The sequence below is a fragment of the Mus caroli genome, chromosome 12 (assembly GCF_900094665.2).
Source record: "Mus caroli chromosome 12, CAROLI_EIJ_v1.1, whole genome shotgun sequence".
In the NCBI taxonomy this organism is placed as follows: Eukaryota; Metazoa; Chordata; class Mammalia; order Rodentia; family Muridae; genus Mus; species Mus caroli.
Window position 1 is genome coordinate 102806757 of NC_034581.1, and position 24065 is coordinate 102830821.

General features: G+C 52.6%; 1 protein-coding gene across 1 annotated transcript in view; it reads left to right on the forward strand.

The window, feature by feature from the left end:
- LOC110306885 (cholesterol 24-hydroxylase) overlaps positions 1-23432 on the forward strand; it is a 27516-nt gene extending 4084 nt beyond the window's left edge. Inside the window, exons 2-15 of the mRNA XM_021179032.2 lie at positions 4652-4732; positions 5349-5430; positions 8282-8355; positions 8760-8846; positions 13143-13281; positions 13871-13981; positions 14731-14881; positions 15039-15101; positions 17209-17281; positions 19261-19345; positions 19806-19916; positions 21659-21747; positions 22370-22436; positions 22707-23432. Of these exons, the coding sequence (XP_021034691.1) occupies positions 4652-4732; positions 5349-5430; positions 8282-8355; positions 8760-8846; positions 13143-13281; positions 13871-13981; positions 14731-14881; positions 15039-15101; positions 17209-17281; positions 19261-19345; positions 19806-19916; positions 21659-21747; positions 22370-22436; positions 22707-22877 (1384 nt within the window). The 3' untranslated portion in view covers positions 22878-23432. The remainder of the gene's footprint in view (positions 1-4651; positions 4733-5348; positions 5431-8281; positions 8356-8759; positions 8847-13142; positions 13282-13870; positions 13982-14730; positions 14882-15038; positions 15102-17208; positions 17282-19260; positions 19346-19805; positions 19917-21658; positions 21748-22369; positions 22437-22706) is intronic.
- Positions 23433-24065: the final 633 nt, after the last annotated feature.

Here is a 24065-nt window from a genome sequence, read left to right on the forward strand (position 1 = left end):
CCCCCCCGGTCCTGTGCAGCATCAGCCCCTGCCCTCCTGGTCCTGTGCAGCATCAGTCCTTGCTTGCCCGGTACTAAGCAGCTTTAGCCCCTGTTCATCTGGTACAGTGTCACAGACACAACTTGATGACAAAGGGTCTTCTTTAACCTTGTTTTAAAGTTGATTTGGGGATAGATATCTTTTGTTTGTTTGTTTTTTGTTTTCTTGAGACAGGGTTTCTCTGTATTGCCCTGGCTGTCCTGGAACTCACTCTGTAGACCAGGCTGTCCTCGAATTCAGAAATCTGCCTGCCTCTGCCTCCCAAGTGCTGGGATTAAAGATGTGCAGCCACCACCACCACCGCCCAGCTTGGGATAGATACCTTGACATTGTCTTCCAGGTGATCTGATAGAGGCATCGTTAGCTTTTTCTTCCGACTCAGATCGCTGGTACATGGGTTGTCTAGGATGGGGACTGTTCTACAAAGCGCAGACAGGGTTTAGCCACAGGAGAGCCCCACTTCCGGTCCTGTTCTATATCATCATCCAGTGGACTTGAAGTTCCCAGCTGAGCATTTGGTACCTCTGACATAAGACACGCACGTGGTTCTGATCTGTGGAAACCTGTGGTGAATAGCGTGCTTCTCAACCACTGTGGGGACATCTCTCTTGTGGCCTTGCAGTGGGCTACCTAGATGGTCTCTGTTCATTTATGATCCAAGTCCCTAGAATCCTTGGACCCCCAGCTGGCCAGTCACTCTTATGGGAAAGCGGATGTTCTGGGAAGTGCTGCCCTGCCATATGCAATCTATCACTAGGGCTATGACAAGTGGCTTCTGTGGGGGGCTGGGGGGGGAGGGGTCTTCCAGTGTTCACCTTAACAGTTTTACCTTCCTGTATCCAGGGCCAGGTCTTCCCGCTTGTTTTCTCCCTTGTGCCCCCTGCTGGAGACAGGGGGAACTTCCCTTAGTTCCCTTCTTCCTCTGGCCTTCCTAGTTTGCAGTTGATCCAGGTGTAGACCTTGGAGGGTAAGGAAGACCCAGCGTCAGAGAGGTGACTCAGCTGAGACCATCCACCCCGGTTTGTATAGTCTTAGGATGATGAACATATGATTCTGGAAATACGGCCCGTAGCATGTGGTGCCTGCCGCTTGCTTACCTTCCTCCAAGGCCCCTCCCGCAGAGTGACCTCAGTTGCCCTCCACTTCCTGCTCCAGTACATTCACCCACCCCCTCTCCAGGCGGCAGCAGAGCCTTCTCTCAGCCCCGCGCCTCCCCCTCCAATCGCATGCTCAGCTTTTATTCTCGCCTCCCACTCCCCCCAGCAAATAGAGCAACCGGGGAGAAATTCCTACCCTGGCTTCCGCTGCCACAGCTGCCCACCCCTGCCCCACAGCCCACCGGTACCTCCCAGCTGCTCTTGCTGGTGGTCACTGATGCCTTGACCAAAGAGTCTGTCCCCCTGGCTCAGAGTCCCTGCTCCAGCAGCACCTCCCTCCTCTATACCACCAGTTTTCTTCTGTGTCTGCCCCATCTGTATATAACACACACACACACACACACACACACATACCAACCTCCATCTTGGAAAGCCTGTCTCTCCACCCTCTCTTCACCCCCAGCTTCTGCCCCCACAGCAAGCCCTCTGCAGACCCTGCTATGGCCTCCAGTCTCTCCCACCAGGGCTTGAACTCACTCCCATTCATCCTTGGCCACTGCTTCTCTACCCTAGGTGCCCCAGGTGCCCCCCACCCTAACACCCACCCCTGGCCCATAGATTGGGTCATCTCCTTTGCTCACCTGACTCTGCTGCCTCCTACCAAGCAATGTGAACTCATGTTCCTAGTTACTCTGCCTTTGCTTTGTGGCCTTGTCATGATGTTCCAGCTCTTGGGTCCCCTTTTTCTGTTTCCCTGCGTTCCTGTGGCTTCGCCTGGATACTGGCTGGCTGGAACATGGCACCTTCCTGTGAGCTCTCAGTCCTGGGTTTAGCATAGTGTGTTCTCTGGACTCCAGATGTTGTCTCTGCTTCCCATCCTATAAGGCAGTGGTTCTCAACCATCCTAACACCGAGACCCTTTCACACAGTTACTTGTGTTGTGAGAACCCCCAATCATAAAATAACCTTTGCTGCTGCTTCATAACTATAATTTTGCTCCTGTTATGAATCTTGTTTGTTTGTTTTAAGATGGGGTTTCTCTGTGTAGCCTTGGCTGTCCTGGAACTTACTCTGTAGACCAATCTGGCCTCCAACTCAGAGATCCATCTGCTTTTGCCTCCCAAGTACTAGGATTAAAGCCATATGCCTCCACTGCCCAGCTCTGGTATGAATCTTAGTGTAAATATCTGATTTGCAACCCTCGTGAGAGTCGCGACCCACAGGTTGAGAACCACTGCTACAAGCCCTTCTTTTTGGTTCCTTGGTTGACACAACTTAGTGGGTCCAAAGCCATGCTTCTGACTTTATTTACCTGCCTCAGGTTGTTGGTCCTGCAACAAGAGAGTAGCTGGTGGGATCAGGTCACCCTAGGTTGTCAAATGTTAATAGAGAAAGAAGTTAAGCCAAAAAGTGAGGAATCTCTGGGAAAGGAGGCACAGTTTACTTTGTAACTCTTGGTTACACACGTGTATGGAGCACGGAGGCACAGTTTACTTTGTAACTCTTGGTGCTTGTGTGGAGCACGTGTCCCGTAGCTGTCCCACAGTTTGAGGAAGCAAGGTCATTGATGGGGCTCATTCTTCAGGCAGAACCAGAGGTCTACGTCCTGAACCCTCCGGCCGATGCACAGCTGTCCAGCGTGGCTGTCTGTATCCATGCCACCTTGCCTGGCTGTTGGTCTTTCTGTCTTGTCCTCACTGGCTGCCACTGCCTCTGACTTCTCTTTGCACCTTGACCTGCCTTTATTTCTAGTGTGGCTATAAAAAGGACCGAGTTAGGACCAAGTCAGATCCTCTCTGTGCTTTGCTTAAAACCTTCCAGTGACCCTCACCTCACTGAGGTCAAAGTGCACAGTGCCTTCCAGCTTCCACACTCCCACCTTGGTGACCCTGCCTTGTGCCCTTCTCTCTTCTGGGACTCTGCTTCATCGTGTACAGTCTCCTGCTGCCCACGGACATGTCTCAGGGCCACTGGACCTGCTCTTCCCATAGTCGGAATGTTCTTTCTGGTGTCCAAAGATGTCCAGAATGTCATATGTGGTGGCCAAATCTCTCACAGCTGTGTGTCTAGCCTACAAGCCACCACCCTTCTCCCCTCCCCCTCTGTGTGTAGTGTATAGTGTATACATGTGGATGTGTGTAGAGGCCAGAGATTTGAGGTCTTCTTCAACACTGTATGCCTTACTTCTTGAGCCATCTTCTCTAACTAAATCCACAGCTCACCAGTTTGGCCACACCAGCAGCCTGTGAGCTTCATCTCCTCACTCTCAGGGGATTACAAGGCAATCTGCCACGCCTTTTGTTTTTTTTTAAACACTGGTGCTTGGAATTAAACTCAGGCCCTCAAGTTTTCATGGCGATTTTTTTAAGAACTGAGTTATCTCTCAGCCCTCAGTGAGCCTGTAAAGGGGTGCTCTTTATCTGTATTAAATGTCGCCCCCAATACCTGTCCCTGTGACTCTACCACTCCATCACCATTTCATCTCAAATCTCTAGCCCAGGTTGGCTCCAAACTTTATGTAGCCGAGGATGGCCTGACTTTCACCACACTACCCCAAGTCCTGGGATTACAAATGTGCACACCACCACACCTAGTTTATGTAGTTCTTGGGATGGAACCCAGGGTTCCGCGAATGTTAGGCAATCACTCTACCAATGGAGTCACATCCTAGCCTGTTGTTTTCCATGTCACCAGACTCTATGGCACCTTATTGCCTTGCCTTCTTTGGGTCTGTCCCTGGGTTCTGTGACTTAGAACAAATATTCCCATTGTAATTTCACTGCAACCTTGTTCAAAAGGCCGCAAAGCAAAGAGGATAAAATGATACGCATGCCCACTCGGAGCGTGCATCAGGGTGATGGCGAGCAGGTGTGCTTGTGATCTGGTGTTCATGCTGAAGATTGCATGTCCTGTCCCCTGTCCCCTGATGAGATGCTGTGGGGCTCTGCCTGCTGTCTGCTGCACACTCCAGGCAAATGGTTTCACTACTCTGTCTCTGTCTGACCTGTAAATAATGATGATAATGATGATTGCGGTGTGAAATCTGACCATGTGATGTTGGGGATCAAGGGTATGACACAGCATGGGACTTGGCACATGGCAAATGTCACATGCGTATTGGAAGCCACTGAGTCCTTCTTTCGTGCCAGCCATCGACCTCTGACCAAAGGGACTAAAGTAAAACTTTTTTTTTTTTTTTTTTTTTGGTTTTTCGAGACAGGGTTTCTCTGTGTAGCCCTGGCTGTCCTGGAACTCACTCTGTAGACCAGGCTGGCCTCGAACTCAGAAATCCACCTGCCTCTGCCTCCCGAGTGCTGGGATTAAAGGCGTGCACCACCACGCCTGGCTTTAAGCCTTTGGTACCATTGGACCAGGCTTTGCACCATCGGCACCTTGGGCCTGGTGCCCTCAAGCCAGCACCATGCTCCTCCTTCAGCCTCCGTTCCCAAGACCACCTCTCCTGGTCCTGAGGGGAGGGTGACCGCTACCAGGCCTGATGTCTCCCTTTCCTCTAGCTTCCTTCTTGGACATCTCCCCTACTTTTGGAAAAAGGACGAAGATTGTGGCCGTGTGCTCCAAGATGTATTTCTGGATTGGTGAGCCCCAATTTGTCTCTTGTTGTTTTGACTCTGGGTCTCTCAGCAAGAACCCCACTTTGTCTAAGCCCCTCCTGCAGAAACTCTCAGTCTGCCTAATGTGCCCCAAGGCACTCCCGTGCCTCCTTCCAGGTCACCCCACCTTCCAGGTCGCTCCTACCTTGGCAGCTCCCCTGAGCATAGAGGCAGATAAGGCTTTACGAAATCAAGAGTTTCTGCTGACTACCGAGATGCCTTAGAACAGCCGTTAGAATCTCTGGGCCTCAGTTTCCTCTTCCACAAGCTGGCTTGGAGCGCAGGTGACAGTTACTGTTGGGGCTGTTATTTTCTGTCTTTCAAAAACACTTCCAAACGCTTTTGTGGGCAGAGGACGGTATTTCAATTCTTGTTTAATGGATGTGGAAAATGAGTTTAAGGGGGTCCGACTTAACAATGAGTTAACAACGGAGAAGAGACCCCCATCTCCNCCCCCCCCCCCAGCCCAGCCCCTAATGACTGGTTCTGAGTGTCTCTTGGAATGGGATGTTTCTGCTACTCCTCCCGACAGTGGGGTTCCACCGAGCCAGGAATGATGGGATAACTGCTTGGGGGAACTGACAGTCACTTCTGTCCCCAGGGCTAAGAAGTATGGTCCTGTTGTAAGAGTCAATGTCTTCTACAAGACCTCAGTCATTGTCACGAGTCCGGAGTCAGTCAAGGTAGGAGTTGCCATGTCTGGTGCCATGTCCTCCTTTCCCTGGTTGGTGGGTGACACTGGGCCCTTCCAGGCAGCCTCCTTTGCGTCCTCTCCGCTGATCTGTGGCAGGCTTCTCTGGATGCTCCAGCCATCACAGATGCTGTCAATCTTCCTAGAGGTGGGGCTTAAGTGCCCCCCTGATACAAGGAGTGTGGGTCTTATTTGTATCACAAACAGGTACCCACTATCTACAGGAATGGACTCAAATCTGAGCACTGACCTGGGCCGAGTGACTTCATTATTTTGTGCCTCAGTTTCTTTATCTTACACGCTTAAACATGGGGCTGAATTGATGTGTGCAAGCCTTCCAGGCCATGCCTGGCAACATCTCAGTCGATGGTGCTGATCCCACAGTGGACTTGTGGGTGTGGCTCTCTGCATGCAGGGTGGCCTGGAGACAGAGGTGGGGAGGGGGGAATCTATATGAATTCAAAGACAGCCTGGCCTACATAGTGGTTTCCAGGTCAGTCCAAGCTACAGAGTGAGTCTCTGTCTCAAAAAAAAAAAAAANATTTTTTTTTTTTTTTGGTTATTGTTTACTTCTTTAAAGAGTACCAGACTTCAGCTTGACAAGTGACTTGCTTGCAGACGAGTCTGGTCTTTTCCAGCCTCTCTTGAAGGTCTGTAGTGTAGGCTAGAACAGACTTGACTCCAGGTTGGGCCAGCCCCTCCAAAAGGGAATTGCTACCCACAGCCTCTCCTGAAGACTTCGTGTCTGAGGCTGGTGTGTTCTGGCAAGGATAACTTCAACCACCTGTGCTGTGTCTGAACCCTGAGAGCCTCAAAGCTGACAGCTGCCCATTCATTCTGCTAGCACAGATCATGCAGTGTCACCGTGTATGCATACGCACACAGCATGTTCATGCAGTGCTCAGGACTCGTGTAGAGGGGCTCTTTCTACATATAGCTCTCTTCCAGGATGCTGGCCTGAAACTGCCAGCCTCCCGCAGCCTACCCGGAGCCTGACGTCTTTCTGCCCCACTTAGCATGGCTGCTGGGCTATATCTGGGTCTCCATTAGTGTCTTTGTCCTGGAATTGACTGGGAAGAAGCTAGAGTAGCCCTCGGTCACCGTGCTCTCCTCTGCCTTGCTCTTCTGTCTTTTCAGTACACATTTGCACGTGTCTCGTCCAAGCATCTGACACTAGACACTTTATCCATTTCCATTTGCCCAGTTTTGTGGTTGTCTGCAGCAGAATAAGTCCTTAGCGGTTACCGCCTCTGGTGTGGCATCAGCAGAGGTGACCAGAGGAAGGGGCTCATGGTGTCTCTCTCTCTTACCCCCTAAACTCAGCTCAGTGGTCAATCATGGATTCCCAGCCTCTGGCACAGCAGGTTGTGGGAGATAAGCTGGTGGTGGCAGCTCAGTGAGGGACTCTCGTTTAGTTCAGGAGAGGTTTACAGATGTGAGAGATCTTTGAAAGGAGCGGGAAGGTGGCGTTTGCTATCATGGTCTTGTCTGGGTGGGATGATGGCAGAGCTTGATTTATAAATTGGGGTTGGTGGGGTGGGGCTGAGGTCCCTGGGGTGGCTCATGGTGCAAAGTCAGCCACCTCTGGGGTTTCCTTTCAGCTGAAAGCTTGGTTTAGACCCTAGAATGGAGCCCACAGGAACTAGAGAAATTCTCAATTCCTTCCCAGGCTCCAGGATCAAACTTAGTCTCTGACTGGGCCCTGTGTTGCCTCTGCTGCCTACCCCACTATCCCTAGGGTGTGGACTTCCCTCAGCCTGGAATCTGGTGTTCTCCCCTTGTACCTGGCCTCAGATTTCCTGGTTCAAATCCTGGGTTCACCACAAACATTACCTTGCTTCTATTTTTGTTGTTTGGTTTTTTTGGCACAGAGTCTAACATAGCCCAGGCTGGCCTCAAACTCACTATGTAGCCAACGACAGCCCTGAACTTCTGATCTTCCCACCTCCATCTCCAGTGCTGGCATTATTGCTTTCCACCACCATGCCCATTCTATGCAGCGCTGGGGACGGAGCCCATAGCTCTGTGTTTACTGGACAAACACTCTACAAACTCAGGGGCATCTCAGACCTCTTGTGCCAGTTCTAAATCTCTGTTTTTTCCATCTGTGTATCAAGAAGCATAGAGACCAGCAAGCACCTCTGAGGGTTGATGAGGCAGGGAGTAAACTGCAGGCTGTTGATGAGCCCTTTGCACTTACTGAGCACTTGCTGTGTACCAGGCACCATTTTCGGCTCTCTCGCTGCAGAAGTGACTGACTCCTCACCACAACCTGGAACGGGCAGGCGCCCTTTAACCATTGTCATTGTATAAGGAGCACCAGGGCCAGAGAAGGAAGCTCATCCAGGGTTATGAAGTCGCCAGATATGGAGCAGGCTGCTGAGCCCAGCCCAAGCCATTCTCTACTGGGCTAGACTGCCTCAGGGAGTGTCGGGTACCATCCATATTGATGTTGATATAGCTTTTGAGAGGCAAGATGGCCCTTCCTCCACAGAGTACTCCTTCATCTGGGACTGGCCTGGGGCTGTGGATAGAGAGCCCATCCTAAGGGTCTCTCCTGTGTTTCAAAGGCTTTGAAGCAGTGTGGGCCACTTTCACTTTGGAAAGCTTTGGAATGTATGGTGCATGGTCCCGTGCCCACTCCAGCTGTGTGCTCATAGGACAGTCCCTCGGCACCTCTGCACCTTTTCCCACATCCCTCTACAGCTGCTCTTGCTTAAAGACAGGCCTCCTGAGTCCACTTGGTCATATATCTGCTGTGTTCCTTGGGGGCTGGGGCTTGGTGCTGGTGCTTGTGTGCTGAGTGCAGCCTCTCATGGATTGTGTTGTTTGGGGATATTTAGAAGTTCCTGATGTCCACCAAGTACAACAAGGATTCCAAGATGTACCGTGCGCTTCAGACTGTGTTTGGGGAGAGGTAAGGACCAGAGGAAGGAGGACTCCACTGGGAACAGGACACCCTGTGCATGGTGATCCCACTCTCGGGATTGGAATTCTTCCCCTCTGGAGGCAGATGGGGTGGGGGGCATTGTTGATGCTGGGACATAGACTCACCCTGCTTTATTTATTTTGATATATATAAAAATGGCAGGTTTAGGATGCACACGATGTTTTAAAACGCATGTCACACTTCCTCTTTATCCTGCTAAACAGACAGTGTCATACTCACTGTCTTACCCACACTATGGTCTGGCTACATCTGGCTATATCACACCACTGAGTCCCAGAGCCTTTCTTTAACCCTGAGGTGACCCTGTGCCCACTGAGCAGTCCCTCCTGCTTCCCACCTTCTCTCTGGCACCCGGTTTCTGTCTCTTGCAGACTGTTTGGCCAGGGCTTGGTGTCTGAATGTGACTATGGGCGCTGGTACAAGCAGAGGAAAGTCATGGACTTGGCCTTCAGCCGCAGGTGAGCGCATGGGATGGGACTGGTCCCGCTGGCCAGGGGTAGTGCTGGCTGGAGAGGGCTCCTTGGTGGGGAGGCCTCATTCAGGGGCCTTACCCAGCTGAAGGGAAATTTGGGGACATCAGAGGTCAGGAGAGAGAGTTGAGGGAGGCCCCTATATGGCTGGCTTGGGAACACTGAGGGCTGCATGACCCCAGTGGCCAGAGGTGGGGACAGGAATGGAGTCCCTGCTAAGCAAAGCTGCCCCACTCAGACTCTGGGTCTCTTATCCATTTCATTTTTAAATTCTTGACAGTGCCTTATTTTTTTAAATAACCCTTTTATTGAGTTATACATCACATTCCACATACTTCACTCACTTAAAATGTACCATTCAGTAGACTTTTTGGTCATCATAGATCTGAGCCGCCATTATCCCTTAGTTCTTATCACATTAACTTTGTCTGGATTCTCAACATTTCATATACATGGACTAACAGTACGTGGTCCTACACATCTGGCTCCTCTTACCAAGACTGATGGTGATAGCCTGTGCTAAGTTCCTTTTCATTGTTGAGTAATATTCTACCACGTGGCTACTACTGTATGTTGTTTACTCAGTTAGCAGGTATTGGGTTGTCTCCACTTTGGAGCTATCAAGAACAGTTGCACCAGGACACATTGACACACAGGGTTTTGTGTGAACCTGTGCCTTGGTTTCCCTTGGGCATAAATACCATTTGTAGTCACACTGAGTCTGTGTCCACCATTCTGAGGGAGGTAATGTTTTACTTAGATATCATCTCAAATTTACAGAAAAAAAGTCATTTACTCACGTTGACTTATTGCTTCTAGAACTATATTTGATTTATAAGTTTGTCCTCTGTGTGTATCCGTGTTTATTGTGCTGGGTATGATACATGTCGATAACTCCAGCACCTAGGAGACTGAGACAGGAGGACGACAAGTTCTAGGTTAGCCTGAGCTACACAGTGAGACCCTGTCTCAAACAAGCGAACTGCATTCATATATGTGTGCATATGTGAATTGTTTTGGTTTTGCTCATTTGCTTTCTGAGATAGAGTCTCACTATGTAGCTCTGGCTGTCTTGGAACTCATTATGTAGACCAGGATGGCTTCAAACTCACAATGATCTGCTTGCCTCTGCCTCCCAAGTGCCAGCTGGCACAGGGTCCTGCAGCCTGGGCTTGTTTGTAGTCTCCTGGTGACAGGGCCCAGGTCTGCCTTCTTGTAGAAACAGAGTGACAGACACCCCATTCTCTCAAGAATCATCCCACAGGGCTTCCTGATAGTCTGACATACAGACGGCCATGCTAACTTTGTCTAGAAGTCAGGGCAAAGGATTAATCAGGGGTTTTGGCTGTAAGGTGGCTCTAGAATGAGTAATCTGTGGGTCCTGTGTGAGCATTCCCTTCTGAGCCATCCCTGTAGCCTCTCCTAGAACCCCCATCTTCTTTCTTCAATGCATTTTTTTTTCACTGTCCTGGACAGATGTCAATAAAACTCAGACCTATCCTACCCTACTGCTTGGTGGCCTCGAGTGGCTGTCAACTGAAACATGGAGGTCAGCCCCTCACCCCTAGTCTGCACCTACCTTACTAGTTGCTGGTTCCCACCACCTGCAGCCACCATGTTCTTTTTTACAGTGTGCTTTCTCTAGGAAATTCCCACTGCCTGTTTGATACCAGGCTTAAGTAGCCCCTCCAGGGCTGAGCTCACACCCAGGCAGTGCTGTCTCTGCTGGAGTGAGGATGACAGGATCACAGTGGAGACTGAGAGCCAGCCGAGGCCCACGACTGCTGCCCTCACTTCTGAGGGGAACATAGATCCCAACCAGATGGTTCTAACCACAGGGTCCTGACGTGAGGATCAGGCCAGTAGGGTGGCTCATCTAGTAGAGATTCTTGCCACCAAGCTTGACGGGTACACCCAGTCACCCGTATGCATGTGCGCATGCACTATGCGTACCTGCCTAACCCATGAGCAAAACAGTCCATTGCTCTGAGACACACAGCACAAGGTGTGGCGTCTTGGCCCTCTCAGGTGGCAGGTCAGAGGCTGGACATTCATTTGCATTTGTGGGAGCTCTTACCAGATATCAAGGTGCTACCTCAGAGATACGATTTCATTGTGAACACCTGCGTTATCAAGCTGTAGGGACAAGACTTTGGACAGTGCAGGCATTTCCAGGCTGAGTGAGACCTAACTCACCAGTGAGGGCCGAATAGGAAGTGCTGGTGGGTCGGTCTCCAGCCACTGTCCCCACACAGTGTCACTTACGCTTTAAACAGAACTGGGAAGTACACTCCCACTCTCTACTTTTCTAGATTTTACTTTAACTGGAAGAGCTTGGTCTATTTTTTTCCCCCATGAAAGACTAGAGTATTGGAGGCAGCAAGATGGCTCAGTGAGTAAAGGCACTTACTGTTAGGCCTGGCGACTTGAGTCTGATTCCTGGGAGCCACTCGGTGGGATGAAATAACCAGTTTCCACAGGTTGTCCCCTCTGACTGCCATGAGTGCACCTATGTGCACATATGCATGTGCAGTGTGTGTGAGAGCGCGCGCGCGCGCGCGCACACACACACACACACACACACACACACAGTAAATAGATAGATGCTTAGAAGACCACAGGGCCGAGACCGCACTGTATCCCTTCAGCACGATTTTCTGCTTACAACGGCAGCAAGTAACTCAGTATTGGCCAGCCACACACTGCCCAGATAGTTCACCCAACTGTGATTGCTAAAAACAAGCAAAACAAGAACAACACAAGCCAACCGCTCACTGCCTCCCTGCAGACGGTGTGAGCAGATGAAGAGAACACCAGGCACTAGGATCTTGCATTAGTGCTTGAGAGACTGTCCTAAGGACCATCTGGAAGCTGGGCAGATGTCCCAGTGCTAATGGGAGGGAGGACAGGGGAGGAACTTGTACGCAGCAGCAGCAGCAGCAGCAGCAGCCGCCAGAGGTGGCAGGGAGGGATCAGCAGGGGGCAGAGCCTGCCCCTCCCTTCCCCAGCCAGTGGGAGGAGGGATTTTTACCTCCCTAAGAGCACCAGTTGCTTCCAAGGTGCAGAGAGGTGCAGAGAGCAGGCTATAGGATAAAAGGCTTCGCTGGCCTCAGCCAGGGAAGGTTCAGTAAACCCTCAGTGAGCATCAGTGAGGCCTCAGAGCAGCAGAGGACTGTGAATTGCCCATCTTCTCTCCTAATTTAAAAAATGTTGTTTCTCTTTCATACTTCCTCGTTGACGTTTGAAAAGCTCCCTATTTGAAGATAATTCCAAATTTCCAGATAAATTTCAAAGTGAAGAATGTAGGTCCGAGGGGGGTGGGGAGGTGGCTCAGTGGTTAAGAGCAGCACTTACTGCGCTTGCAGAGGGCCTGCCCCCCCATCTCTCTACATGTGCACCCACGTACACGCATGCATGTGCACACTCAAGTACTAGCACCAACATTATGGCTCACAACTGTTTAGCTCCAGGGTCCAGGGGATCTGAAGCCTTCTTCTGGTGTCCACTGGCACCTGGCATGTGTGTGGCACACTTACATACATGCAGACAAAACACCCGTACACGTAAAACAAAAATACACAAATCTTAGCAGGGCAAAAATTACCCATGTCCCCTTTTCTCAGATTACAATTCAACACTTTCAATTATAAACATCATTTTCTCTCCGTGAAAACTTGGGAATATGTAATGGAAAATGTGCCAGTCTCCCTTCCTGCCTCCCATGGCTGCTGGTTTTGAGTTTGGTGTGTATGTATTCTTCCATTTACCTCTCTAAATTCTGTGCCTGGGAGATGTCCCAGGGCAGAGAACACAGTGGCTCTGGGAGCTGAGTTGTGTATGGCGTCTGGGGTCTCAATTCCATTTAGAGTGGAATTAGACCTTTTCATTAGACTCAGGCACTGTGTCTGCTCATGACCAGGAGTGAGATGGGAAAACCAGAGACTTCAAATGGTAGCCTGGCTCGGGCAGGTAAGGGGAGCAGACAGTGCAGACAGAGGGGAAGGACGGGTCCCACGGAGCTGTCTCTAGGACTGTAGGGGACACCAGAATTTCAGCGTTGTCACGTTCCTTTGAACATGACAGAGGATGTCAGAGGCAGAGACTGTGAAACCATTAAGGCAGGGGTGCATTGGGGGCAATGGGGCAGTGTCCATTCGGGACTGGGTTCAGTTGCTCTGGCTCCAGGCCCAGTCTGGGAGTTGGTTTGGGAGGCTGGCAGGGCCCACCTGCCTCACTGAGGCAGAGTGGAAGGGCAGGGTGGTGAGCCATGGGATGCGTCCCCAGCTCCTTGGTCAGCCTGATGGAGACGTTCAACGAGAAGGCGGAGCAGCTGGTGGAAATCCTAGAAGCTAAGGCAGATGGACAGACACCCGTGTCCATGCAGGACATGCTGACCTGTGCCACCATCGACATCCTGGCCAAGGTGATGGGTGGTGCTGGCTGGTGGGGCAGGGGTGGGGAGGCTGGGGCACAGGGCTTGGGGGTCTTCTCTTTTCCTCCTCCTGTAGCGCACCCGCTATTCTGGGCTCTGTGTGGTTTCCATATGCTTCATCTCCTTGGCTATTAAAAGTGACCTAGTTTGAGATTGGGGTTCTGACTCTGGCCCCAGAAATGCACCCTCGGTGGTATTGGGACTGGCTTCAGCTGGTCAAGGCAACTGTGGATGTTCTCTGAGGCCTGCCTGGCTCCATTCTTCTCTACAACCCTGTGTGATAGGGCTGGTCTGGTCACAGTGGACTTGGTAATGAGGTAGCACAAAGCCCATGTGGAGGCAGCCAGTAGAGTCATGGACGGTGCCCTGGCATGTGGATGTGCACGCCAGGGAAGGCTGCAGCTCAGGGAGAAACAGCATTGGGCCAGGGAGGAGGCAGAAACTCAGGATGCTCAGGACTCCTCGTGGGTCACTGTGAGGCATGCATGACACAGAACAAGGCCCAGGTCTCCAGCCGCCTGTGTGAGGCTCTGTGCTGCCCACGCATCTCCAGGTTTGACCCCAACTTTCTGTCCCACAGGCAGCTTTTGGGATGGAGACCAGTATGTTACTGGGTGCCCAGAAACCGCTGTCCCAGGCAGTGAAGGTCATGCTGGAGGGCATCAGTGCATCCCGTAACACCCTAGCAAAGGTACTGCCTGCCCTTCCCGGGGATCTTGTTGTATTTGTGCCTCTGCATGTGCTGAAGCGCCGCCTTCAGTGACTTCTTTCAGAATGGGTTTTGTGTGCCAGTGTGTCCAGAACGCCTTCTGAATCCACATTTGCATGCCTTACTTAAGAGCAGAAGGACATAGTCAGAGAGGCGTAATGTAAGTCAGGAGTTCATTTTTGTCTTGTGTTAAACAATCCTCAAAGCAGACTTCTAGGGGGCTGTGATGACTTCGCCATGTCAGATGTTCTGGATTCTTCTGTTTTGGTGTTCCACTGTCCTCAGCAAGTCACCTCATTGTCATAAGATGGCTGTTGTAGCTCCAGCTATCACTTGCTTATTCCAGACATGAAGAAGAAGAAGAAGAAAGGGGAAAGGTGATTCTTGAGCCAGTCTCCGGTTTCTTTCTGTTCCTGGGGCTTTTGGTCTATGTGCTTGCAGCCCCAGACACCACTCCATCTTTTCAGCCATTGACTCCAGTCCTGACTGTCTCTCTCCTCCAGGGGCTCTTTTTTCCCAGCGCTGAGGCAGCAGAAGGGCCTCCCTTCCCGTCATTTCTAGGATTCGATGCAGGAGCGGGAAGCCGTGTTGTTCTGGTCTGCCTGGCTGCTTGATCTTTTCTAGAATTTTCTCACGTTCTCCCCAGCACGCTGCTCTATGGATTTCTGGGTGGGGCCTAGGGAGGGACCCGGGGACCTTAAGGGCCGCCTTGAGCCTTGCCTCTCCTTCAGTTCATGCCAGGAAAGAGAAAGCAGCTTCGGGAGATCCGCGAGAGCATCCGTCTGCTGCGCCAGGTGGGGAAGGATTGGGTGCAGCGCCGCCGCGAAGCCCTGAAGAGGGGTGAGGACGTGCCGGCCGACATCCTCACGCAGATCCTCAAAGGTGCGCGGTGAGGCGGGGCACCCAGGGCTCGGGATGCTCCCGTCCCACCATCCAACGCTCCTTACTATTGGCTGTGCCTCTGGCTTCAGAGAAAGCGATGCCCCGTGAGCCTGCGAGCCCGGGCTGCGGAGGGGCTGAATGTGTCCTTGCCTTTCAGCTGAAGAGGGAGCTCAGGACGATGAGGTTCTGCTGGACAACTTTGTCACCTTCTTCATTGCGGGTGCGTAGCTTGTGGTGTGGTGGGCCCAAGCTTTGCTCTGGTCACCTTAATTCTGACTTAGCTCAGGGCTGGTCTAAACCTAGTTCCCCGCAGGTCCCGGGGGAAGGGAACCTGACTTCTTGCTGTCCTTGTGACCTCGCAAGTGGTTGGGCTGTTTGGGAAGCTGGCTTCTTTGGCTCAAGAGAGCTTAGCTGGAAATTTTGGGTTGCCCCATTTCAGATTTATTGGCTTGATATAAAATGTGCCAATAACGTTCACTCATCTGCTCATCTTGTGAGTATTACTGCTCACCTAGAAAGCCCCTCCTCACCTCCAACAATCTGGCAGATGTCTCCTCCTCATGGACACCCTCAGTGATTGCCCACTGAGCACATTTTGGCCCAACTAAAAGCTCTATCCTCATGTCCAGCGAGTCCCCTCCTGATGTGAGACTATATTTATCTGAGTTGATTTGGTGAGGGCTGTCTTCCCCACCATAAGGGTTACCTGTTCCACATTAGCAAGGCTGCATGGTGTGGAGACTCCCATGGCCCTGTGCAGCAGGTACCCCCACAGAAGGGACAAAATGAATGGATACTAGGATGGATGGCTCAGGTGAACAGTGGAGGGCAAGTCAAAGGCCCCTGGCAGGAGCAGACAGACACGTTCTGTTGGACGGGAGCCTGCCACATGGATGAGATGTGTCCAGATGGGCAGAAGCCATACAGAGACCCCCTTAGAGCTGCACTGCAGGGCACCCTCCTCACACAGATCCGAAGCTTCTCTGAGGACCAGGGAATAGCTTGGTTGGTAAACTGCTCGCCATGCAAGCATGAGGAATGGAGTCATAGCTACAGCACCCACATAAAAGGCTGTGTGCAGTGGTATTCACCCAAATCCTGCCCAGGGAGAGGAGATGGGGATCCCTGGGGCTCACTGGCCAGCCAGCCTAACCTCATCGCTGAGCTCCATGCCTGTGAGAGACCCTGCCTCACAAAGCAAGGTGGACGGGTCCCTAGGAATGACACCTGAAGTTGACCTCTAGTCTCTGCATACATGTGCACACATATGAACACGTGTACCCCACATACACACACAAAGAGAAAAGCAAGCACAAACCCACATCTGAGTGGAGCCAGGTCTGGTGCGGGAGGCCCAGACAGCCAGAAGCTCACCCCCTCCCTTGTCAGCTGGGACTGCTGCTGTTCCCTGGGCTCTCCACCTGCCTCCCAGTGAGCAATCCTTCCCCTCCTCACAGCCCACCTTAACCCTGTGTGAAGCCAGGGGCTAGGAGGGGCTGCTCTGCTGCACATGCCTCAGGCAGCCCGGGCCATCCTGGCCACGCCTGAGCTGTCCTGGCTCAGATTCTAGGAGCAGGTGGCATCACCTCCCTGTGCCAGCTGGCAGGGAGATGGCTTGGCTGGTCACTGGTGTCTACCTGCTGAGCCACTTGCCCCTCTCAACTGCTTTCACGTGACTCAGTGCCCCTCCCTGCAGCCAAGTCACCCTAGGGGGAGCTTGACCCTGTTGATTTGATGGTATCCTGCCTGACCTCTGAGAGGCTTTTGGTTGGGTGCTCTCCCATCAGTTCCTGTGACTGGAGGGGTGCCTCCCTTCTTGGACCTCAGGGGATGCAGAGGCTTTGGAGAGACCCTGCCTCCCTGAAGCAGGGCAGGGCCTTGGGCTCAAATACTTCCAATTTCAAGCTTTTCCTGGCTTCAGCATTTTTGAGGCAGGGTCTCTATATAGACCAGGCTGACTTCAAACTCAGATCCACCTGCCTCTGCCTCCTAAGTGCTGGGTTTAAAGGTGTGGGCCACTAGCATGATTCTTTGTCATTTTTGCCTGTAAAACAGGACTACTGTGTGGGGGATGGAAGGAACAGCTCTCAGAGCATCTATGTGGAGGCATGGGCAGGCTTATCACCCACTGGCTAGTGGGGGGATTGCAAAGACAGACAGACAGACCATCTCCTTCATATCACAGCCACAGGAGGAGGGAAGATGTGGACTCTCAGATGCTACCAAGAAGCTGGCTGTCAGGGCAGGGCATGGATAAGAAGCTGGCTGTCAGGGCAGGGCATGGACAGTCCCTGCAGTCTCACCTAGAGTGCTCCTTCCTCTTTCAGGTCACGAGACTTCTGCCAACCATCTGGCATTCACAGTGATGGAGTTGTCTCGCCAGCCAGAGATCGTGGCAAGGTATGAAGGCTGCCCTTGGGACTGGCAAAGGGCTTTTCTGATGTCTTTCCGAGAGCTACCTGTCCCCGCATGCCATAGCTGGAACTCTCCGATAGACCCTGCTTCCTTTTACCCCAGGGCCTTTGTACTTGATTCCAGGCCTAGAGGCCTCACTCTCTGCTTTTCTCCGGGACAACATGTTCTTCTCCAGAGAAGGCCCCTAATCCCCACCCCACCCCCAAATTGCCCTAGCCCAGCACTTTTTCCCCGGGGCACTGTTGGCCCTGAGTCTTTGTTTGCTAAGAGAGACCAAGAATTTCGGGCCAGCAAGAACTGTGGTCTCATGCCCTGTGCTCAAAGCATCCCAACTGTGACTGACTACCAGCCCGTAGGTGTCAGGACCTAGGAGGGTAATGGAGTGGGGGAATGGGACACAGCACCTGAGCTGGTCAGGTTCTAGCTGGCTTCCTTTGCTGGGTACCCTCAGACGTGTCAGAGAGCAGACAGAACTAAGCTCAGAGCCCATGGCCATGCAGGGAGCTGAAGGAGCTCCAGGGACAGGGAACAAGCCTGTCATAAGCATTGCTGGTCACCAGCAGAAAAGAAGGAAGTGAGATGGCATGAGAGTATAAAATAGCTTGTTGGGGGCTGGACAGATGGCTCAGTGGTTAAGAGCACTGGCTGCTTTCCAGAGGACCCAGGTTTGATTTCCAGCACCTACATTGTGGCTTTCAACCATCTTTAACTCTAATTTCAGGGGTCCAGTGCCCTCTCCTGGCCTCCGTGGGCATTGCATGCATGTGGTACAAGGATGTACACATAGGCAAAACACTAATACACTCACAATTTTTATAAATAGCTTATTGGATTTTAAGTAAATATATGTGTCAATACATGTGTGTGTAGATATGCTAGAAATATGCACTTTATTGCAGATTGGGGGTGTTGCTCAATGATAGAGCACCTGCCTAGCATGCCCAGGCCCAAGTTGTATCCCAGATACTGGGAAAATATATCACATTTGAATGATTTTTAAATTCAAAGTCCAAAGACACCAAGCACATTGACACTGTGGTGCAAGCCTGGCTATCACCTCACCCCAGGGCCTTTTTTATCTCCCCAATTCAAAACACTGCCCTGTTAAAACAGCGGCCCTCTCTGGCCCCTCAGGACCCTGATCTATCGAGGTGCCAGGCGAGAACAGCATCAGTGTGTGTCTGTCTGTATAGGTTACTTTAACTCACCACTGGGTCCTCAAGGCTCGTGACTGTTGGAGCCCAGGTCAGAACTACCTTCCTATTTGAAAGTCTAGATCTGGCTCAGTCATGGCGATGGAAGAGCCTTGGCTTCTCAGGACAGAGTGACATTCAGGCCACTTCTGTCCCTCATCTCCTGCTTGCTACCTCCAGTGATTATGAATATGGGTGTGCAGCTCCACCTTCAGAGATTGTGGCCTACTACCCTGAGATAGAATTACCAGACAATTATTCTGATTCTAATTTTGTGGGAGCTACCACCCCGCTTTCTGTGGCAGCTGCCCAGCTGTCTGTTCTCACCTGTGTCTGACCCCTCCATGCCCCCACATTATTGGCAATTCCCTGGTCTTTCTGTTTTCTTTTTCCCCCAACTGCCCTGCTGATGGGTGTGAAGTGGTCCAGACCCATCCTGAGTCGGTGGCCTCCCTGGCCCATTCTTGCTGGTGTTTCTGCTGTCAGTCTACCATGCTGTGCATCTAAGACCCAGCATCAAAGCATTAAAGGCTATGCGGGATGTGTTCAAGCAACAAACAAGGATGGATATTTTAAGGTTCCAGGAACATAGTTCTGATTTGCTGTTAGATGTGGCCTGGCTGGAATACAGCTGCCTTTCCCAAAGGGGCAGGCGACATGTGTTGGTCGGAGCCCCATACCTTACTCTTCAATCTCTCTACCACCCGGCACCGTAAAGTGCTTCCGGTAAAGGTTTCTCTCCAAAGTGAGCGTCTCTGTCTTACCTGGCAGGCTGCAGGCCGAGGTGGATGAGGTTGTCGGTTCCAAGAGGCACCTGGACTACGAGGATCTGGGGAGACTGCAGTATCTGTCGCAGGTGTGCAGTATGGGTGAGACACCTCTGGGCAGATGTGGGGAGTCGGAGCCGCTGCCTCACTGGGTCCTCCTTGGAGCCCAGGCTCCCCTGGACTCAGTCAGCAGGATAGAGATATCCTCCCACCCCCAAGCATGCAGCCAGGTTGGAAAGTGGGCTTCAGGCAAAGCCTGGCTGCAAAGCTTTTCCCCTAGCAGCTGGTTCAGCAGGCCCCTCCCAGTCAGTCAAGTACAAGGCTCCCCTGTGCTGTAACAATGGGCCCTGCCTTGGGGTCCCAGTGTCCCCCTGTGTCCTTTAGATCTCAGTTTCTCCTTTGGTTACACGAGGGGTGTACTGATGTTCTGGGAATCTGGCCCGTCCTGGGACAGGGTGTTCAGTGGGAATGGGATGGGGATGGCACACATTGCCACTGGTCTTGGGCTCTCCTGATTTTCCACACCATCTTCTTGTGTGTCTTCTGTAGGTCCTCAAAGAGTCTCTGAGGCTGTACCCGCCAGCGTGGGGCACCTTTCGCCTGCTGGAGGAAGAGACCTTGATTGATGGGGTCAGAGTCCCTGGCAATACTCCTCTCCTGGTGCGTGGGGCCCTCAGGTGGGCTGGCCTGTTTGTCCCCAAGGTGGTCAATCTGGGTCTCAGGTCAGGGAAGTCATGTGCCTCTTACTATGACGACACTCAGTCTCCTGGCTGCCTTGCTTTTGTTTGCCTCAGTCTCCCTGTGACCCCGTCAGGCCCTCTTCTCCCTTCACACGTCCAGCCAAGGCTTAGTCACTTTCCTGGGGCTCCAAATGGCAAGAGGGAGACATGGGGTATTCTTGGAGTTATTTTATTCCTGTGTGGTGTGTGTGTGTGTGGTATATGCATGTGTGTGGGCATGTATGTAGGTGCTCGTATATGTAGTGTGTGTGTGTGGGGGTGGTGGTGTGTATGTGTTTGGGCATGGAGTCAATCTTCAGTAAACCCAAACTTGCAGATGTGGCTGGTCTCTCTGATCACCTTGCTCTGGGGTTTTGTCTCTGCCTCCTAAGGCTGGAGTTGTAGCAGGGGAGCCATGCTCAGCAGGCATTCTAAGTGGGCTTTGAAGGCTTTGGAGTCACCATTGCCCCAGTCTTTGCTCCCTCCCGAATTTTCTTAGCTCTCCTCCCTCTTTTTTTTTTTTTTTTTAAGATTTATTTATTATATCTTAAGTACACTGTAGCTGACTTCAGACACACCAGAAGAGGGCATCAGATTTCATTACGGTCGGTTGTGAGCCACCATGTGGTTGCTAGGATTTGAACTCGGGACCTCTGGAAGAGCAGTCAGTGCTCTTAACCGCTAAGTCATCTCTCCAGCCCTGCTCTCCTCCCTCTTTACCGCCCTTCCTCCCTCTGCCCTGGACCTGTTGCATCCAACTGGACTGTGTGCTGTTTACTCACCCACTCAGCTCGTTGGCCTCCCTGGCTCACCCTTGCACAATAGTGGGTGATGGGAACCAGAGTCAGTCCATTTGTGTGCACAGAACAGTGCTCAGCAAATACCTCAGTCCATGTGTGCACAGGACAGTGCTCAGCAAATACCCCAGTCCATGTGTGCACGGGGCAGTGCTCAGCAAATACCCCAGTCCATGTGTGCATGGGGCAGTGCTCAGCAAACACCCCAGTCCATGGTAGATCTCTTGGCTCCTCACCCATGCCCAGCATCCCCACTTGTGTTCACAGCTCAGCTTCTGGCTGTTGCTCTCACAGGGACATGAAGTGGGCAGGCCCAGCATGGCCAGTGCCCATAGCCCAGTTAGGGGGCACATTGCTTTCCCAGGGCTAGGGACATAGGCCTTGAAGACCCAGGGCATAGGAGGTATAGAAGCTCCCTTAGGAGGATCCTTGGGGTCAGGTGAAGGAGGTGGGCAGCTTCCCTAGCTTCTGCCCTGAAGGCTGAAGTGAGCCTGTGGTAAAGGAGGGGCCAGCCTCCAGCCTCCAGCCTCCAGGAGGAAGGTACCTCCCAGCACCCGGTCTCAGTCTGTGGCCACTTAGTTGCTGGGTGACTTCAGGTAAGTTTCCGAGCCCTGTTGTCTCATCTGTAAAGCAGGGTTCACTGTGGCTGCTACAGGGCTGTGCAGGCAGAGAATGGCACGGCATGGCACACACTGATGGCAGTGGACATAGCACAGTGTCCCCTCTCTTCCTCTTTGAGGTTTTCCAGGGGGGCTGTGGAATGCCACACCTATCTAATAGATAGAAAGGTGCTGTGTTCCAGGTCACCCCTGGGGGGCTGCAGTGGGTTGGGAGGTGCGAGGGGAACAGCCTGGGAACCAGAGACAGCAGCTCTTTTGCCCGGCAGTTCAGCACCTACGTCATGGGGAGAATGGACACCTACTTTGAAGACCCATTGACTTTCAACCCTGACCGCTTCGGCCCTGGAGCGCCCAAGTAAGTCCCTCCTTGAGCTGCTATGATGGGGTCTGTGGGTGAAGCATCATCACGAAGGCCTCTGGACTGAGCTACCCACACCCACAGGCCCTCTAGAGCCCCAGGAGGGGGCTGTGGCCACCATCACAGCTCAGAGCCAGCAGCTCACTTGCTCTCTTAAGTTCCCTTTCTGTTGCGGGGATAAAAACTCTGACAATGTTGGCTTTATCAGGGGGAAAGGGCTTGGCTTAGCTCACAGTTTAAGGATGCAGTCTGTCCCTGGTGAAGTCACAGAAGTGGAGGCAGAGAGGACAGGGCATGGCTATGCCAGTCCTTACCTCACCTCTCCATCCTACCCAGGGCATCGCCCAAGATGCCTTGCCCAAAGATCAGGCCACTCACAGTGGGCGGGGCTTCCCACTCAATACTGTGACTAAGATAATGGTCTCCAGGTATGCCTCCTCCCGGCTTCTAGATGCTGCCAAGTTGATGATCAATAGTAACAGTCTCACCTGCCCGAGGGGCAGAGCTCAGCAGTTTTCTGAAGATGGTTCTGCCCCTGGGCCCAGGCTGGTCATGGGAGGGGACAGTGGTGTGGACACCTCGCTCCTTGTACTGACCCTGACGGACCTCTCTCCTGCAGGCCACGGTTCACTTACTTTCCCTTTTCCCTGGGCCACCGGTCCTGCATCGGCCAACAGTTTGCTCAGGTAGGGGCTGTGTTGTTTGGAGCTTCCAAGAAATGACTACAGGGTGGGGGCCGGGCTGGGGTGCCTGAGAGGGTGGGGGTGGGGGTGGGGGCTGGGCATGCCTGACAGGAGAACAAGAAGGAAGAGTCTGCATTTGTGCCTCTCCACCTCTCTCTCTCTCTCTCTCTCTCTCTCTTTCTCTCTCTCTCTCTCTGTCCCCTTCATCATGTCTTCACTGGCCCCTCCTCCCCCTTCTTTCCCCCTCCTTCCCTCCACGCCCCTCCCCAACAGATGGAGGTGAAAGTTGTCATGGCCAAGCTGCTTCAGAGGATCGAGTTCCGGCTGGTGCCTGGGCAGCGCTTTGGGCTACAAGAGCAGGCTACGCTCAAGCCATTGGACCCCGTGCTGTGCACCCTGAGGCCCCGGGGCTGGCAGCCTGCACCCCCACCCCCACCCTGCTGAGCCCTGGGTAAGGTCAGACTCCTTGGACCAGGGCCTCATTGGCTCCCATTACTGCCCATGGCCACCACCGGCACCCCTGACCCTTCTGCCACCTTCCACAATGGCTCCTGGCGAGCCCTGTCCCCTCGCCTGCTTCACACCCTCAGTGCTTCCTGTCATTGCTGGCTTTTCAGCTCTTTCTGGTGGGCCCTGCCTGACTCCCAGCTATCACCACAACTACCATCGTCTCTCCCAAACCTCCAAACTTCTGCACTGGCCACACCCTCAAAAGAGACACACCTTAACTCTTGCTCACTCCCTAAACTCTTCAAGTGACATGTCCCCCAGGAAGCCCTCCTTGCTTCTCACAGCCAGGCCAGGGTCTCTCCTCTGTGCTCCTACCTCTAACACACTGACCACACTGTATTGTGAATGTCTGCTCATGTGACCAGCTGCCCTGCCAGGCTGGGAGGGCCACAGGGCAGGGTCTGTGTGCACTTTGCCCCTGAGGCCCCTCTTGCTAACTAGGGTCTGGGACAGAGTCGATGCCCAATAAACGTGTGTTGACTGCATGAATGCACGGCCACCCAGGCCCCGACCCTTCCCTTTCTTCAGGGTGTAGGGTGGGATGATAAGGCTGATCCCAGGGGCCTGGGGCAGCTCTAGAGGCTGCCTGCTTACAGATGGTCCTGGAGGTGCCAGACGGCCTCTAGCAGAAACCAGTTTCCTATGCTTAGACTCTCTGCAGTGGGGTGGCATGTGGCTCTGGCATTACAGGAGGGGTCCTGGCATTGAGAGCTTGATTTGAGGTGTGTGTGTGTGGTTGACCTGGGCACCTATAACTGCCTCATGCCTGCCCTGTGGGCACTGTGTTGTACACAATGACCTAGTCAGAGGAGGCTCTTGGTGGCCCTGGGGTCAGGGGAATGTCAGACCTTAAGGTAGAGGGAGCCCTGGGAGGCTGTGTGCTCTGGGGCCAGTCCAGGGGTCATGGTCCCAGCTCCTCCTTCCCCACTGGGAGCCTGAGTCAGAAACAAACTTCTCTTCCTCAGCAAGGCCCCTTCTCCACACCAGGGGAGGGGTAGAACTGTGACAACCTTCAGGAGACATTGTCTGACTTGGTCTTGAGCAGTCTTGAATTTCCTAAGGAATGGATGACATCAAAGCTTAGGTAAGGAGGAGATTTGCTCTGCACAGCCGGGGCCTAGG